Source organism: Oncorhynchus masou, chromosome 1 (genome assembly GCF_036934945.1).
Source record: "Oncorhynchus masou masou isolate Uvic2021 chromosome 1, UVic_Omas_1.1, whole genome shotgun sequence".
Classification (NCBI taxonomy): domain Eukaryota; kingdom Metazoa; phylum Chordata; class Actinopteri; order Salmoniformes; family Salmonidae; genus Oncorhynchus; species Oncorhynchus masou.
The window spans coordinates 69,331,308-69,347,516 of record NC_088212.1 but is presented as its reverse complement, the minus strand read 5'-3'; the positions used below and the strand labels follow the sequence as shown (position 1 = coordinate 69,347,516).

The 16,209-nt window shown below is 41.1% G+C and overlaps 2 protein-coding genes across 9 annotated transcripts; one reads left to right on the top strand and one right to left on the bottom strand.

The window, feature by feature from the left end:
* The first annotated feature begins 101 nt into the window (after positions 1 to 101).
* Positions 102 to 3,537, top strand: pigb (phosphatidylinositol glycan anchor biosynthesis, class B). Its single transcript, XM_064979409.1, has 12 exons — positions 102 to 317; positions 705 to 828; positions 932 to 1,049; positions 1,166 to 1,270; positions 1,383 to 1,513; positions 1,690 to 1,830; positions 1,936 to 1,987; positions 2,096 to 2,307; positions 2,442 to 2,506; positions 2,603 to 2,822; positions 2,939 to 3,119; positions 3,213 to 3,537. Exons 1-12 carry the CDS (start codon positions 206 to 208, stop codon positions 3,324 to 3,326), a joined length of 1,575 nt encoding a protein of 524 aa, XP_064835481.1. The 5' UTR covers positions 102 to 205; the 3' UTR covers positions 3,327 to 3,537.
* A 183-nt stretch (positions 3,538 to 3,720) lies between these two features.
* On the bottom strand, positions 3,721 to 15,391 carry LOC135549383 (cell cycle progression protein 1-like). Of its 8 annotated transcripts, none has more exons than XM_064979370.1 (12): positions 15,252 to 15,391; positions 13,752 to 13,844; positions 13,285 to 13,399; positions 12,936 to 13,021; positions 12,617 to 12,833; positions 12,278 to 12,373; positions 10,030 to 10,356; positions 9,850 to 9,888; positions 8,764 to 8,882; positions 6,344 to 6,469; positions 4,688 to 6,048; positions 3,721 to 4,603 (listed from the first exon to the last, which is right to left on the bottom strand). In XM_064979370.1, the coding sequence occupies exons 2-12, from the start codon at positions 13,809 to 13,811 to the stop codon at positions 4,420 to 4,422; spliced, it is 2,730 nt and encodes a 909-aa protein (XP_064835442.1). In that variant the 5' UTR covers positions 13,812 to 13,844; positions 15,252 to 15,391; the 3' UTR covers positions 3,721 to 4,419. The 8 variants fall into 8 exon arrangements, with proteins under 8 accessions (XP_064835442.1, XP_064835445.1, XP_064835455.1 ...); XM_064979373.1 differs by having other exon boundaries at positions 13,752 to 13,822; XM_064979383.1 differs by lacking the exon at positions 6,344 to 6,469.
* Between the last annotated feature and the right edge of the window lie 818 nt (positions 15,392 to 16,209).

The window sequence follows — 16,209 nt, the reverse complement described above, 5'->3', positions numbered from 1 at the left end:
CAATTATATGTTCTATAAGTGGTACAGATAACTTTACATCACCGATATGTAACACAATAATGATATCTTGACAATCGCATTTACTTTCCGAGGAAACGTCTGACGTCATCTACCTACGAGCACAAACACGGAACTAACGTGGATTGTGGTGCTGCTCGAATTAGCTACATTATATGTAGTTAGTTAGTTATAGTTTATCTAAGTAATGGAAAAGATTCGTGCACGCTTAAATATCGGAAGCAAAGCAGAGCCTGTTAAACTGAGGAAACGAAAATCCCAACTATATAGTAAAGAAGAAACATGTCCTCTTGATAATGGTACGGTAGGTGCCCTGTTTGGTATAGCAGCTATCATATTGCTAGCAGCAGACTGAGAAAATGTCAGACTGCTTTTTATGATAAAAGTAAGAATGGAAGTAAAGTTTACATTATTTATTTTGAAAGAGAAAAGCTAGTTTAGCTAGCTACATCAACATAAATAAGAATGTGTTCTTAACCGACTTGCCTAGTTAAATAAATACTAATTAAATTGAAGTAGGCAACATGTGATCCAGGAGCATGCAATGGTACTTGCAGATTCAGAATGCTTGAGTCTTTCAAATGACTAGTTGATAATGGATGTAATTACCAATGCACATCTAACACAGGCAGCCTAACTGGTGGAGAGAGATCTGACATGTTTTTGTTTTTTATTCTTCTTCTCAGGTGTATTGGGGGTCACTGTCTTCACTGTGGCATTTCGTCTCATCAACTGCTTCCTAGTCCAGACCAGCTTTGTCCCAGATGAATACTGGCAGTCCCTCGAAATCGCACATTTTATGGTTTTTGAATATCCTTTCAACAAAAAATCATATAAAACTTTAAGCAGTACCCTTCTAATAACCTTTTTGTGGACAAGTCTGTGTATTCTGCTAAATCCTTAATAACTTCACCTATGGCTATTTGACGTGGGAGTGGACAGCAGGTATAAGAGGGTTCTCCTACCCTCTCTTCTTTGCAGCTATATATAAGATTTTGCACTTCTTCACCTATGACGCAGTTCAACTCTTGGTAAGTCATATTGAGTACATCTTCATATTTTGTAGCAATTTATAGTGCTGATGTGAAATGCATTGCATGTGACCCCATTGTCAAAATCTGTACAGTATATATTGTGGATTCTGCAGGTATGGCTACCTCGAGTTGTGCAGGCACTGCTTTCTGCACTGGCTGATATTAAACTCTACTGTCTTATCCAATCACTGGAGCATTCTGACGTTGCCAAATGGACGGTAAAAACAACATGGACTACTTTGTTTCTCATAACCTTTTCACTTATTCCAATCCTGGGTAATGTGGGCTGAAACCATGTGACAAAGCCTCTTTCTCTCTTTTTGTTACTAGTACCTCTGCCAGCTCTGTTCTTGGTTCACATGGTACTGCTGCACCAGGACCCTGACCAACACCATGGAGACCACACTCACAACTCTGGCTCTCTATTACTATCCTCTGTCTGGCTCTAAAACACACAGCAGGTTGGACCTACACCTCTACACAACTCAAACATAAAACCATTTCACTTCCTGTGCATCTATAAGTATTTCACACTACACGGCAAGTTACAAAATACCTTTACAAAAATGATACCTTTTAATGACGCTCCATCAATAACATTCTGTTTAAAACAGATTTTGCTTGTTTTCTTTCGCAGTACAAAATATTTGATCCTGGTTGCCTTGGCAGTCATTGTTCGTCCAACAGCCTTGATTGTGTGGCTTCCTCTGTTGGTTTACCACTTCTGGCAGGAAGATAACAAGCTGAAACTCATAACTCACCTTTGCCTTCCCATTGGGTGAGTGCTTTGATTTGAGAAAGACCATTGTGCCTCAGCTGCAGAGGTTTTCATGCCATACATAATGTATTCTTCAATTATTGAATGAGCCTCTCCTTCATATAGGGCTTTAACTCTTGGGATTTCGACACTGATTGACTGCATTTTCTATGGAAAGGTAGGAAAAGCATTGTTTAAAAAATAATAAAGTAAAGGTAATTATAACTCACAAGCTGTAATGTCTGTGTTAATTAACACAAGTTCCTTAAACCATTTTCTCTTGCAGTGGACCCTGGTGCAGTACAACTTCCTTAAGTTTAATGTTTTTCACAACGTGGCTGAGTTCTATGGCTCTCATCCATGGCACTGGTACTTTACTCAGGGTTTTGTGGTTGTCATTGGCCCTCATCTTCCTTTCTTCCTGTATGGATGCACACTGGCTTCAAAAAGATACAGAATCATGTTAATAACAATAGTCTGGACAGTAATGGTTTACAGGTATGGCCTTTTTCTTTTGTCTTTCTGTGTTGTGTAAAATGCACTTACTGTAATTTATGGGCCAATAAGATCTTTGTTAGACCATTCAAATCATAGGGAATTTCAGAATATGCACGTTTTTCTTCTCAATGCAGTTGTCTTGCGCACAAGGAGTTCAGATTCATCTACCCTGTTTTGCCTTTCTGCATGGTATTTTGTGGTGAGTGCTAAAATTTCCTGAAAGATTCCAATGACTGCAAGTAACAAGCAATGTAGTCATACCCTATACACGATACGGGGTCCTCGTTTATTGCAGGGATAGCTTTGGTGAATCTGAGAACCTGGAGACGGCCTGCCGCATGTGCCTTATTGGTCTCCAACCTAGTCCCAGCCCTGTACACAGGACTGCTTCACCAGCGAGGCACACTGGATGTTATGGGTCACCTCCAGACCCTGTGTGATGACAGAGATCCTTCAACACCTCCACTGCCTGAAGTCCTCTTTCTAATGCCCTGTCACTCTACACCTTTCTACAGGTAGGCAGTCAAAATTTTGGGCTTATTTACTAATGGTCCTTTTGCATGAGTAAGAACTGTGACAAGCTTATAGTTGAGGCAGTGCAGTAAATAATCAATATACATTATTTTTGTAGTCACATCCACTGTCCAATGAAGATGCGTTTCCTAGAATGTCCACCAGATCTCACAGGAGACAAGCGCTATGTCGATGAAGCTGAGAGATTCTTCGCTGATCCTCATCATTGGTTGAGGACCTCATTTCCTTATAAGTCAATGCTGCCAACCCACCTGGTGTTCTTTGATGTTTTGGAGATGGTTAGATACTCTGCAGTTTGTAATTCAAGACTAACAATGACTAATGGCTCCTTCACTGTTTCAATAATTTGTATTATCTTTTTCTGTTCTCAGGAGCTCTCTGCATTCTTGGACAGGAATAGATTTATGAGAAGTAGAGAAATATTCCACACTCACGTTCCGGAAGGCCGAGTTGGAAAAAGCATCCTAGTTTATCAAAGGCACTGAAGAGAATGAGAATACGTTTTTAAGAAGCAAAGATTTTCCCATACTCATGTATCTCAAGGACAAGTTTGAAGAAGGATCTGAGTTTGAAGAAGGATCCTAGTTTACAAAATGCACTGAACAGAACCATCTTGACCATTGGCACGAGCCATTGGGAAGTTAATCAAAATGGATCTGTATTGTAAAGGAATAAATTATAATTAAAACTAAAGAACAGATTGATCTTTTAAACACTGAAAATAATGCAACACTTAACCAGACAGTTTACTATATTAGGGGGGAAAAGAAGCAGTCGATATTCACTTTTATTTTACTGGGAAGCTGCAATTCATTTTTAACAGCACATCTGTAAATGAAAGGAAATAACCAGCCTTAGTAAAAGAAGCCATAGTTGGAATGTTACTGAACAGTTGCACTTTATTTCACCATTTTAAACAAATATGTAATGTAGCAGCAAAGTATAGAAATCAACTGTGGAACAAGCTTCTTGCATTATTCAATACCATGTGAAAAAAAGTATCTCAGTGGTTTTGCTACTTAAGTTTTACTGCTCTTTAATGCCACTGACAAAAATACAATTTATTTCCATTGTTGGATCCATCCAATGAATCATTCATTCACAATAGGCCTAAATGTAGACAATTAAAATGGTAAAACTTTAAAAAAAGGCCCAAAGAGAGGAAATGTTGTGCAAATTAGTCAGTGATGGCTCTTAAAAAGAACATGTAACAAATGACCTGATGACAATGAATGTGTACTACAGAGTAAGCTACTGTCAGATTTACTTACTGTATTCCCATGTTTAATTGCTCTAGTTAGTCATATTTAAACACAATTCATGGCTAAATCATTGCAGCAATAATTTTCTTTGTGCGCATGAGATTAGATGCAGTCAGATACACCACCATTGCTACTAACCTAAGGATTGCTTACACAACACAGGAAGCAAGGGGACATTCAGGCAGTGTTAAAAGAACATTGTGCAAAATCACAAAAACAGAAGAATAAGAAGGATTTCCATCAAACACATCCTAAATAGACTTTGCAACTACAAAATCAGCCATCATAAAAACGGATTCCTTAGGTAAGATTATTCTCAATATTTGGGATCAAAGGGCATAGGACCCAACTCTATTTTTACATCAGCCATGTGTCTGTCTGTGTTCCGTCCTGCTCTGCTCCACTTCCTCTCTCTTTGTGGCCGGGGCCGGGCCCTCTGATGCTGCTGCTTTGCTAGCCTTTCTTCTTTAGTATTCATATCTGGCCCCTCAAAGGATCTACTGTGAGTTGGAGAACAGAAATGTCAGAATATGGTAGTACACAACATCCTAATGAAAAAACAGTTATGAAAACTATAAACTTACCTTGACCCGTAACGTTTTGAGTAGGTATCTCCAAAGAAGTGCCTGTAGACATACTCGTCAAGATCTTCAAAGACGTCATCGTTGTGGCCATGGTACTCATCCATGTCCTCCAGGTAGTCTTCCACACCACTAACAAAGTCTGTGAACAGCATCTGATCGTGGATGAAGACGCCGTTATGAAAGAAATGTTTAATAAAGCTCTCCAGCTCAGTCCAGTGGTGGAAGTGGTCAACCTCCTGCTGGAGGTAGCTGTGAAGCAGCTGGTTGAACTCATCTGCTCTTATGGGGTCCATGGCTTTGTTGAAGAGGCTCATGGATTCTTGGTAAGCACAGTCGAAAACCCCAGAGCAACCTTTGCGCACTCCTCTTTGCTGTTGCTCAGCGTCTGGGTCCTCCTCAACTTTACTCCCTGACTTCCGGGTGTTACGGTGTGCCTGGAAAGAGTCGTCAGTGGATTTACGAGGGTGACGATGCAGGGGCTTGTGGGTTCTGGGCTGCCATGGATCCTCCTCGGAGTGCTTGTTTCCATGGTCTCTATGATGCTCCTGCTGCTCAGTCTTGGCATCCTTCCTCTCGTGAAACCTCCGATTGTGAGGCCGGTAAGTCTTGTCCATCATGCGCGAAGCAGAGTCCTTGAAGTGGCGGAAGGTGGATTTCACAGAATCTGAGAACTTCCTCAGATTCTCCTTCACAGCCTCTTTGGCTTTTGTTATCTGCTCTTTGTGATGGTGCACAAACTCTTTGGTGGAGTTCTTCACCGCATCAAAAGTATCTTTCACCTTCCCTATCACGCCGTCCTTGGACTTCTTGACTTTGGCCTTCTTGTCTCCCTTGGCCCTCTCCTCTTTGGTTTCAACATAGAGCCTCTCCCAAAGGTCGGAGCGCTGCTGCTCAAAGCTCAGCTTCTTCTGCAACTCCATGAGCCGTGACTGCAGCTCCTTTGTCTCCAGGTCGGCCTCTCCTCCGGCCCTGGTGTTGCGGCTGCTCAGCTGCTCCCTTAGCTGGTCAGTCACCCTCCGCTCATTATCCAGCTCCCTCCTCAGTTTCTGGGCCTCAGCCATCAGGGCCTCCCTCTGGCTCAGGAAGCTGCGGAGGCGCTGCGTCTCCTCCTCCAGGTGGTCCTTCAGCCTCTGGTTCTCAGACAGTATGAAGTTGGCCCCGGCCCCAGTCTCCTCCAGGTCTCGGATCTGGGAGCGCAGGTTCCTCAGCTCCTCCTGAAGGGTGGACAGGGACTCCTCCTCACGCTCCAGGGAACTCTTCAGCAGCTGGTTCTCCACCATCAGGTGATTCTGCCGAGACTCAATCTTAACCCTCTCTTCACCAGTCTGCTTCAGTTTCACGACCAAGTCTTCTTTCTGGGCCTTGTTTCAAAACAAAAATACATAATTTTTTATGCATCCACAAAGGAGTATTAACAAAACACTTAATATATGAACAACAAGGGGAACAGTTAGGCTTAAATTAATAATGAAAATGGTTAAAAGTGAAACAATGACATAACGTTTCTTCAGTCTCACGAATAAACGACAAATCAATTAATGGTGAATTTTGTTGCAGTATTTGAATCTTTATTTAGATATTAGTCCACCTTCAATTTATATGGAAAGACCCACCACTAGTATTCAATTTGAACCTTAACCTGTTCTTGCATGTTACCTGTAGCTGGGCCTGTTTGGATCTGAGATCCTGGTTCTCTTTAGTAAGCTTGTCGATAATCCCTGTGAGAGACAGCATCATTTCACTCTTGTCCTTTAGGTCTTCTCTCAGACTCTTAACCACGTCCTAAACGTGTGGAAACAGCATCACCAAAGTGAGCAAATGCATTGCTATAAAATGAGAATACACTCTTAAGCCTCATCTCACGCTACAGTTAAGTGGAGTGTCAAATGTTTCTCAAGGGGACAAAAAGCCATCAAAAACAAATGGTAGAGAATCCTTGCATATAAAAAATATTGAAGATGAATAGTTTAAAATGTGAAATCACAAAAATATAGCTGCGAGCAGCAATATGAACAGGACAAAGGAGAAAATATCAGTTGGATAACAAAGCAAGCACTTTATCATGTAGGATCAATCTTCCTTTATGTGCAATCAGTTAAAGCATTGAAGATGATTATAAAAGTATTTTTAGCATATGTGCATCTATAGGTACAGTGTGGTCATATTTTAATGCAGAGAAAAAATACTTTTTGTAATGAGTCGGCAGGGTAGCCTAGTGGTTAGAGCGTTGGACTAGTAACCGGAAGGTTGCGAGTTCAAAGAATTTGTTCTTAACTGACTTGCCTGGTTAAATAAAGGTCAAATAAAAAAAAGTCTAAACACACAATCCGGAGTGTACGGTTCATGAGGAGAATATGCCTGCAGATGATTTTGAGCATTACATGACTTGTTAACAGTTTCCTTGTTTTTAAGATATCAAAACCAAATTCAGTGTGGTTCATCTTAGGGATGTCCATGATAGCGATGACAAATTTCAAGTTGCTAGGCCACTATGGAGTATATTTACACTGGTTTAAATGGACACGTAAAATCAGATTTTGATCAATCCCCTCAACTTTCTCAAACTAATTTAAGACATGTACCATGGGCTTACTTTCCAAATTTGGTGTCACTTGGTCCTATGGTTCATGAGAAGAAGATTTTTGAAGTATTTCAAACCTATTTTAGCATATACGCATCTACTGGTATAGTGTGGCCATCTTTAAATTCATCAAAGTTATTTACCCTTTAGGGACTATTTTGGTCTTTTGAGTCCAAAGACCACATTTGGAGTGAATCTGACTTTTAGTCCATGAGATTTTTTTATGATTATTTTAAGCATTAGCTTTACATAGTCAGAAGTTAATTGTTAAGTTCTTATTTTTAAAGATATCAATGCCAAGCTGTCTTTGATGACCCTAAAAGTTAAGTTGATAGACGATTGTGAAGTGGATTTACAAAGCAATGGACACGTAAAATCTGATTTCCTGATTATCAATAACTCAGCCATCTTGTAACCAATCCCTTAGTTTTTCTCAAACAAAGTTAAGAAATGTACCAAGGGCCTACATGCCGAATTTGGTCCGAAAAGTTTTACAAAATGTTCAAGATGGAGCAAAAATATATCCTGACAGACTTTATGGGTCCTTGAGGCAAATTTGTTCAGCATAAAAAAAGACATCTACATACAAGGTTTCAGGTATCTAGGTTAAACATGGCAGCGGATATGAGGGTTTAAGTGAGATTGCTTATAACACTGCCACCTTTAGGCCAATCGGTGCAATTATTTTTTGTCTTAGTTACTCATGTCCTCTCGATTCTGTGTGCCAAATTACAAAAAATGCTACCAATCAATCAATGCTTAAATTATTTGACCAGGTCAAGATTTTTTTTATAAGCATAACAATAGATTTAACAACGTTGCTGTGAACCCCGAAATATAAACCACAAAAACAAGGATAGGTTACACAGTATAATATAGGGGGCATGCAATGTATTTCAATACAAGGACCTCATTGCCCAAAAACATTTTGCTACTGTGTGTCATATGAAAAACTATTTGAGATCAGTGGAAAATGTAACAAAGCTAGATAGTGTTTGTTTGACCACTTCCTTTGAGACATAATTTGTAATAATAATAATAATAATTTTGTGGTGAAGATACATTATTTTGCTCTCTGGAAGGAGCTTTAGTTGAGGCATAATCATACTTACCACAGAAGTTAGATTTTCTTAAAATAATAGTGAAATGAGTGCTCACTGAGCATTGCTGTAAAAGTGGATAGATCAATTTAATATTGAAACGCTTAAAGTTCTTCCTAAAATATGATACTGATAGTTCCAAATGTGACATTAGGACTACTGGCACTTTAATGCCTAAAATCGGCATGTGTTCAGTCAAAAAAGAGAGAATTCTATAGCTGAAACAAAGTTCACCAAAGATTTAAATAAAAACAAAAAGAAACAGCAAAGTTAGGAAACAGTTTAAGACAAAAATAACATGTATTTTGTTTTATTATGCTAGTTTATTTGAGAAGGATAATAGAGGGAGGTGGCTTATGACATCTAACTGTATGTATCAAGAACTCTTTACAGACCTTGTTGATGACATGTGGTCCTTTATGACACTGAGGCTGCAGATCTCTCGAATTACCAAGGTCGTGCACTCCACAGATCTTCTCCACAATCTTCTGTCTCTCCTGAACCTGTACTGTGCCTGTGTTAGAATGAAATATTAGGCATTCCCTTCATTTTCCATAAGCATAGACATGATTCACCAGATGATAACACACATTCAAGAATAGTAACACAGAAGCAGAAAAAGTTGGGAAATGTCCATGCATAATCCCACTAGGTGCAATAAAAATGGTTCCCATTCTTGGACAAACAAAAATGTCAAGACTTAACCAAAACTATTTGGTGACATTGGTCAGCAGTGGCAAAATGAACTCTATAACAGCAATTTGTTATTGTGTGTATTGTTATTGACTTATGACCACACTTGCTGGCAAATTAGAAAACACCTGACATTCCATGTGTGGGATGTAGGTGTTGAATTCCCTGACCCTTGGGAAATTGGGAACCCACTGTTACCTTACCAAAGACGACAGCACAAGAAAGTGATGTACTACCACACAAAAACAGAAAAGAAACTGACTTAAATTCAACAAGTGACCCATCATGAGCATCTGGTTTGTAGTCAACTCACAAAATGTGGCACCCCTCTATGATTAAATTGATCAGTCATATTCAGCATGTCACCTTTCTACCAGCTCTGAGCCAATAACATTGGAAAATTGATTGCTTATTGACCACAACCCAGATACATCCAGAGTGACTTACAGGAGCAATCAGGGTTATGTGCCTTGCTCAAGGGCACATCGACCCTCTTAACTGCCAGGCTACCTGCCGCCCTATGACTAAATTGTTTGTTTCTACACATAAACATTCTGATGGGGATGGATTCAAGAGGTCAACAGAATCACTAATTCTCTTTTCACTATCTTAATAGGATGTGTATCCCATCAATATGATCATGTAGGCACTTGACATGCTTTGCATAATCCCACTAAACACACAGGTTTAGTTTGTGCTATTCAAAACTACGATGCGGTGATGACACATGACATTCACATGACATTATAATGACTTATGCGCCTAAGGAAGTTGAGTTTGACAATTACCCTCAAACCATCCACTCCATACTGTACCTTCAAATTTTCCTAGAACACAAAACCAACATGTTAAAACGGCTAAAACAGCCCTTCTTGTGAATTCCTTTTTTACCAATGATTCCATTCTCATAATTAGAAACATTGAAATTCTTCATCACATATTTCCCAATTCTTTCCCATGATGCATACCGTAGAAGTGACCAAAGCCCATGCTGATGGCGATGATGAGGGCTAGTAGGATACATTTGTTAAGGGTGCTGTTGACATGGCCTTGAGGTGGGGGAGCAACGTGAGGTTCCTGCTGCACCTCCTCCTCCTGTACCTCCTTCTGCTCCTCTTCTAGAGTCTCCTCTCGGTCACTGTGGCCAGACTCCTGCACCTCCTCTCCATGCACAGCCACAGAGCTAATGGTGCTCTTCCTCACCCTGCGCCTCCGCACTACTGGGGTGACCTGCTCTCCTCCCTCATCCTCACTGCTGCTGGAGTCTGCAACCACAGGCTGCTCCGCAGGGAAAACTGCAACATACACACACCAACACAAAGAATCATACTTACAAGGTAGACATGTAGGTTGACATGTTTGTAAACCATGCTTATGTTGCTAAAATAATTAACAGCACATTGCAGCTTGAAATATTGTTTTAATTGCCCTCATTGATCTAGTAGCAAAGTGCGGTCCATGGCAATATTTCACGTCTCCATTCAATTCTAATTAAAGAGCGAGCCCCTAAAAAGATACTTCTCATTTTGAAAACGGCCTATGTGGCATCGATATGAGTCAGAAACAGTTAATCTACTGTCAAAATTGACTACAAAGTGTAAATGGGATCATTTTGGTCATAAAGTCAGTCTCGTCCAAAATGAAGATTTGTGAGATAGGGGAAAAAAATGAATGGGTACCGTAACAGTTTTCCTAGGGTTGGGTTTATTTCAATCCTGCCCACAGTCGGCAGCACCCAAGTAATCATCAATTCAGCGCTCAGCTGCAGGCGACCCCATTGTAATGCCCATGGTCAGTTTGGTTTGACATTTGATATCCCTATGGAGTTATTTAGGGACCATCAATATATTACACAATGTACATGGGACAATATTAAAAACATGTCAATAGCTCAGAATTTACTTACTTGAAAACCTCAAACCAGCTTCAAATTGTGGAAATTCAAATATTGAAAGCATTGAATGAGACAACTAAAAGATGGGCCAATATTTTCATGTTGCACATTTACACAGTCATTTATTGACGGCCCATAACTAGCCCTAAAGACAGGCTATTCAATGTCAAACCAACAGTGGCACACCAGCGGCTGAAGCTAATTGGCTAAATAAGTTGGCTAGCAGTAACTAGCCTAGGCAACATCAAGACAAGACCTGGTTAGCCTTTCAAGTTATCTAGAAGGGTGAGTGATTGTGTACTGTTTTGGCAGAGTGAATGTACAAACGCTTGCCACGTGCGAACACACACACAAGACACCCACATTAAACCACCCCCCCAAGAAAACTCTTATTTGGCTTCTGGCTGCTGCATTTCTCAATGATCAAGCCAAAAACCTATCCAAATCAGGAAGCTCAGGCCCCCTTTAAAGCCTATACATAATTTTTTGTAAAGCAGGGCTCTCCAACCCTGTTCCTGGAGAGCTACCGTCCTGTAGGTTCACTCCAACCCTAGTTTATCACACCTGATTCTAATAATAGCCTGGTTGAAAAGCCAAACCAGGTGAGTTACAACTGAGATTTCCGCAAAAACATACAGGATGGTAGTTCTCCAGAAACAGGGTTGGAGACCCCTGTTGTAAAGCTAGGCTTCATGACATTGGTGCACATTAAACTGGGAAAACAAAAATAATGCTTTAGTCTTCCACAGGAAATGCCAAACCTGTAAAACTGGCACACACTGCTGTGAAAAATGTGCTTATGTTTTGCTTGACAATAACCATTGATTGCAAAATCTGATTAAGACATCGCTCTGGTAATAGGAGCAACATGTAAACAACATGCCTCAGTATCAAGTTTAATCTAGGTGACATGATCACAGAGGTGACCACTAGCCTAAAATGAAATGAGAAATACAGGAGATCCAGACTAACAACTAATCAAATATTCTGATAATACATTTTATGTAAAAAAAATTGTATATAGGCTAGGCTAATTATACATCAGGTAGATCTGTCAAACCAATTAGATTTTGCCAAATCATCACTGGGGCAACTTCCAGTTGTTAAGTCTAAACAAACACACATCATGCCGAAATACCACGCAAGTGTTTTGTTTCACACATTTAGTGGCGGTTGCAACACCTTTCAAAACAAGCAGAACTTGTTTACATCATGGGGCAGCATTTGCCCTGACAACAGCTTATCAGGTTTAGGCCTGCTACACTGTGTTGAGCAAGACAAGCAGCACACTATCATATTCACACCAGTCCAGTTTATACCACCTGAGAGAGAACGTCTGCCAGACATCTGCCCTTTCAGATGACAGCCCAAGTCCCACAGACTCTGTGGAAGCTTCCAGTGGCCCATCATCAGCCTGGCTTTAGGAGAAGGGGAAAGGGATAGGAAGGAGTGCTTTGTTGGTTTCTTCTGTTTGTCGTCATGCCCTATCTGTTTTCTAATCCACTTCCTCTACTTGATCATCACCAGACCATCAAACCTTGCATGGAAACATCTCTAACTTTGAACAGCGAAGATAGATACAAATGTATCTAAATTCTCCAATTTACCTCATACTGGAATTCATTGAAACATCCCCTAAAGGGTGTGTTGGTTTGCCCTACCAGTCTCTGCTGCGCTGAAGGTGTACTGGCTGCTGGAGGAGGTGCCCAGGTAGAGCTCCTCACTAAGTGCTCCCTCCTCCTCCTCCTCCTCCTCCACTGTCTGCTCATCCCAAGGCCCGAGCTCAGTCTCCCTCGTGTCGCCCAGAGTCACAATGTCAGAGTGGTCGCTGGAGGAGCACAGAATCACATGCTCGTCCCCGGCCACCTCACCTCCAGCCTGCAGAGGATATTCCACATGGTTGGCATAGGGACTGGAAACATAGCGACATGGGATTCATACAAATATACAGCCGAAGAATGTTTTGTTTTTATCCCTCACCTCAGAAGCAGACAATGTCTTGTCTAAGGTTTCTTCTTTCAGAGTGGCATCAAGAGATGACTCACCCCTCTCCTCAGTGCACTCAGCTAAAACACATTTAAGAGTACATTTAAAATTTGAGGACAGGATGAGTACACACCATCTACAGTGAGCAAATAACATCCCAATACCGCTATAAATGTGTTTCATTACATATGGTTAAACCAAATTATGTAGTGTTTTTCTGATACATGTATATTACAATGTTGTAACAGTTTTAACCCAGTCATCAATAGTTTTTTTGTAATAGGCCTAGATATTTCAAAGTGCTTTAATTTGTCACAACAAGGCATATGGGAACTCCTCCTACCAGAGAAAGTGGTGGGTTGGTCCTGCAGCAGCTCTGGCTCCAGCACTGTGCTCTCTGGGAGATCAGACCCACATTCCAGGCCGCTGTCTGGCCCCAGGGCCTCAATATCTGAACCCTTAGAAACAAGCCTATTATATTAGCCGACCACATTTCAGACAACCCTACATGAAGGCATACTACATTAACCATCAGACTTTCAAATGAATATAGACAGTCAGCATAATGGCAATGACTGGCATAAAGGCACCCAAGAAGTAACTAGATGACATGAAACTTTGAATTAGTCCGTCACTGTAACGGTCATATCCATAGGCCAATCCCATTAGAGTGCACTGAGGAATTTCAAGGGCTCTGGTTTCTAGTACTGGATTATTGGTCCTACAAGGGTTAGCTGAGAGGGAGTCAGGTGCTGAGGCTGATGGGGAATCAAATAAGGACCCAGGTAGGGTCAAGAAGACTTGACTTACTTCATTACTTATGATAGTCCACCCACAGGAGGACTCTGTGTCACTTGAGCTCTCTGACATGGCTCTGCCAGCTGGTAAAAACAATGGAGCACACTGTAAAAAACACATTGGAAATGACTTTTTTTGCACAAGAGGAACATTTGAATACTCAAATGCAAAATGTATCATTCTGCATAAAACCACGGTTCACTGATATTACATTGCGATAGGAGAGTTCACAATAACAGTACACAGACATTGCAGTAGAATGCATGCCTTGTTGACAGGGGAATGTCTAGCTCTCAAAAAACATTATTCTCCATATGGAGCTTTTTCAGTCATTACATTCACCCACATTTGGCTCCATGTAAAATAAAATTCATTAACATCCATACAAAAACTCCTTGCTCAATATGTGAAAATACACCACCTAAAGGAGGGAGACAGATTTTCTGCCGAGTTGGGCCGAGTGCTTACACACGGGTGTTCTGAACACACTAGATACCTAACAAGCACTCCAACGTGGAGATATGGCTGTGTGGGAACACTAACCCTATAAAAGGTGTGTAGTAATTTATCTTCTGTTTTTATAGCAAAAAAAATGTTTAACTGATATGAAAGACACGTTACTTATATTTCCTTAACAGTACCGCAAGCGAAGCGTGTTAATGTTTAGAGTAAGCGTCCGGGCACTTAACACAACTCCCCCGGTCAGAAGATACTATCGTCAATAGGCGCTAAAGTAGTTTGCGTCTATGAATGGTAGGGGATGTCATGCGGACCCCATTTGACCGTAAATGATTGTACCAATGCCCCACTTTTGGGGAGATCGAAAATTGTTCGTCTGTTTCTCTGTATAGGCATAATCTTTCTGCAGCAGAACATGATAAAAAGTTGATACAGTAGTGGTTGTCTAGAATGTGGGTCGTGGGGGGAAAATGTCAATCCCACCACAACAACAAAAACATTTTGGAATACTGTTACTTTACCAGCTAACTAGTTTACTGGTGAACGAAAACAAAGCCTAGTGAGTATTGTTGATATTATTTAAACAAACCGAGTTTGGTGTGCATGGTTCAATGCATGGGGCCTTCGTAATACTGTGCAAGATTGCAACGCTGCCGTCGGCCCCTGCGATGTCGCCAGCTAGTTAGCCAACTACGTTACAATTCGCACATGAGTCCAATCCGCAATCGATTATTCAATACATTGATGCCTGGATATATAGCTAACTAACGTTACATATGTAGCGTTATTATATGCACATAACTAACAATTATCATAAGAAATTACACAATCTGGGGAAAATGCGGACGGAGAGGTTGAATAGACAGCTGCTGAATAGACTGAAATTTAAACCATTTATTGCTAGCTACCTAACAGTAATAGCTAGCCACTCGCACAGTTAGATAAACTAAGGTGTACTAACGTTAGTGGCTAACTTATCCTACTCTGTAACGTCAAGAAGTATGACTTACAAACCACTCTAACCGACAAAACACCAGACAGTAATATCATTACCCAGTAAATTTCCAACGTAGAAAGTAAGAATTTCTGCAAACGATTCTTGAATCACAATTGCGCTCTCACAGCTTCATCGATTTCAATTCAACAACAACACAATCAGCGTCTCGTCAGCAACACTAAAAATAGTACTTCCGGATTACGGAACTTTGAAAATGTTCTAAATAAAAGTCTCACCCGTAATTGTAGAAAAGTGTCAATAACCTGTATTTATTCATGATATAAGAAAAATAACTGTTTAAACATTAACAATGAAGGGGCGGGCAGCAGGTTAAGGTAATGGGGAGAAGGGGGCAGGTAGCAGGGGAAGGTTCAGGGGGAGAAGAGGGCAGGCAACAGGGTAAGGTTCAGGGGAGAAAGGGGCAGGCAACAGGGTAAGGTCAAGGGGGAGAAGGGGGCATGCAGCAAGGTAAGGTTCAGGGGGAGAAGGGGGCAGACAACAGGGTAAGGTCACGGGGGAGAAGGGGGCAGGCAGCAGGGTACGGTCAGTGAGTGGTCAGGGGGAGAAGGGGGCAGGCAGCAGGGTAAGGTCAGGGGAGAAGGGGGCAGGCAGCGGGGTAAGGTCAGTGAGAGGTCAGGGGGAGAAGGGGGCAGGCAGCAGGGTAAGATCAAGGGTGAGAAGGGGACAGACAGCAGGGTAAATTCAGGGCATGCTCAGACACTGAAAGAGAGGACACAGACCTCTGGATTATTATGTTATTTCAATTGCAATTAATTTTGTTATGCAGCACAGTGAAAAGATTGATAATGCATTTTTTATGGAAGTTCTGCAATTCTGCAATGGCCAACTGCTACAAAAAAATACAGAAAGGATTTGTGTCGGGCGGTTTAAATGGAAAGATGAGAAGTTTGATATAGGCCTATGTGCTTGTGTTATGCAGCTAAAGGAAGGCATAGGTAGGGATAGTAAAGTGGTGGAGTCTGTGCCGGACACTGGTGTTAATCAGGTGCTTGA

Excerpts from the sequence above, each read along its gene's own strand:
- pigb (XM_064979409.1), top strand. The coding sequence starts at position 206 with ATGGAAAAGATTCGTGCACGCTTAAATATCGGAAGCAAAGCAGAGCCT. Across the intron at positions 1,271-1,382 it reads CTGACGTTGCCAAATGGACG|TACCTCTGCCAGCTCTGTTC; the intron begins GTAAAAACAACA and ends TTTTGTTACTAG. Across the intron at positions 2,308-2,441 it reads TGGACAGTAATGGTTTACAG|TTGTCTTGCGCACAAGGAGT; the intron begins GTATGGCCTTTT and ends TTCTCAATGCAG.
- LOC135549383 (XM_064979370.1), bottom strand. The coding sequence starts at position 13,811 with ATGTCAGAGAGCTCAAGTGACACAGAGTCCTCCTGTGGGTGGACTATC. Across the intron at positions 12,834-12,935 it reads AGACATTGTCTGCTTCTGAG|GCTGGAGGTGAGGTGGCCGG; the intron begins GTGAGGGATAAA and ends TATCCTCTGCAG. Across the intron at positions 12,374-12,616 it reads CTTCAGCGCAGCAGAGACTG|CCAGGCTGATGATGGGCCAC; the intron begins GTAGGGCAAACC and ends CTTCTCCTAAAG.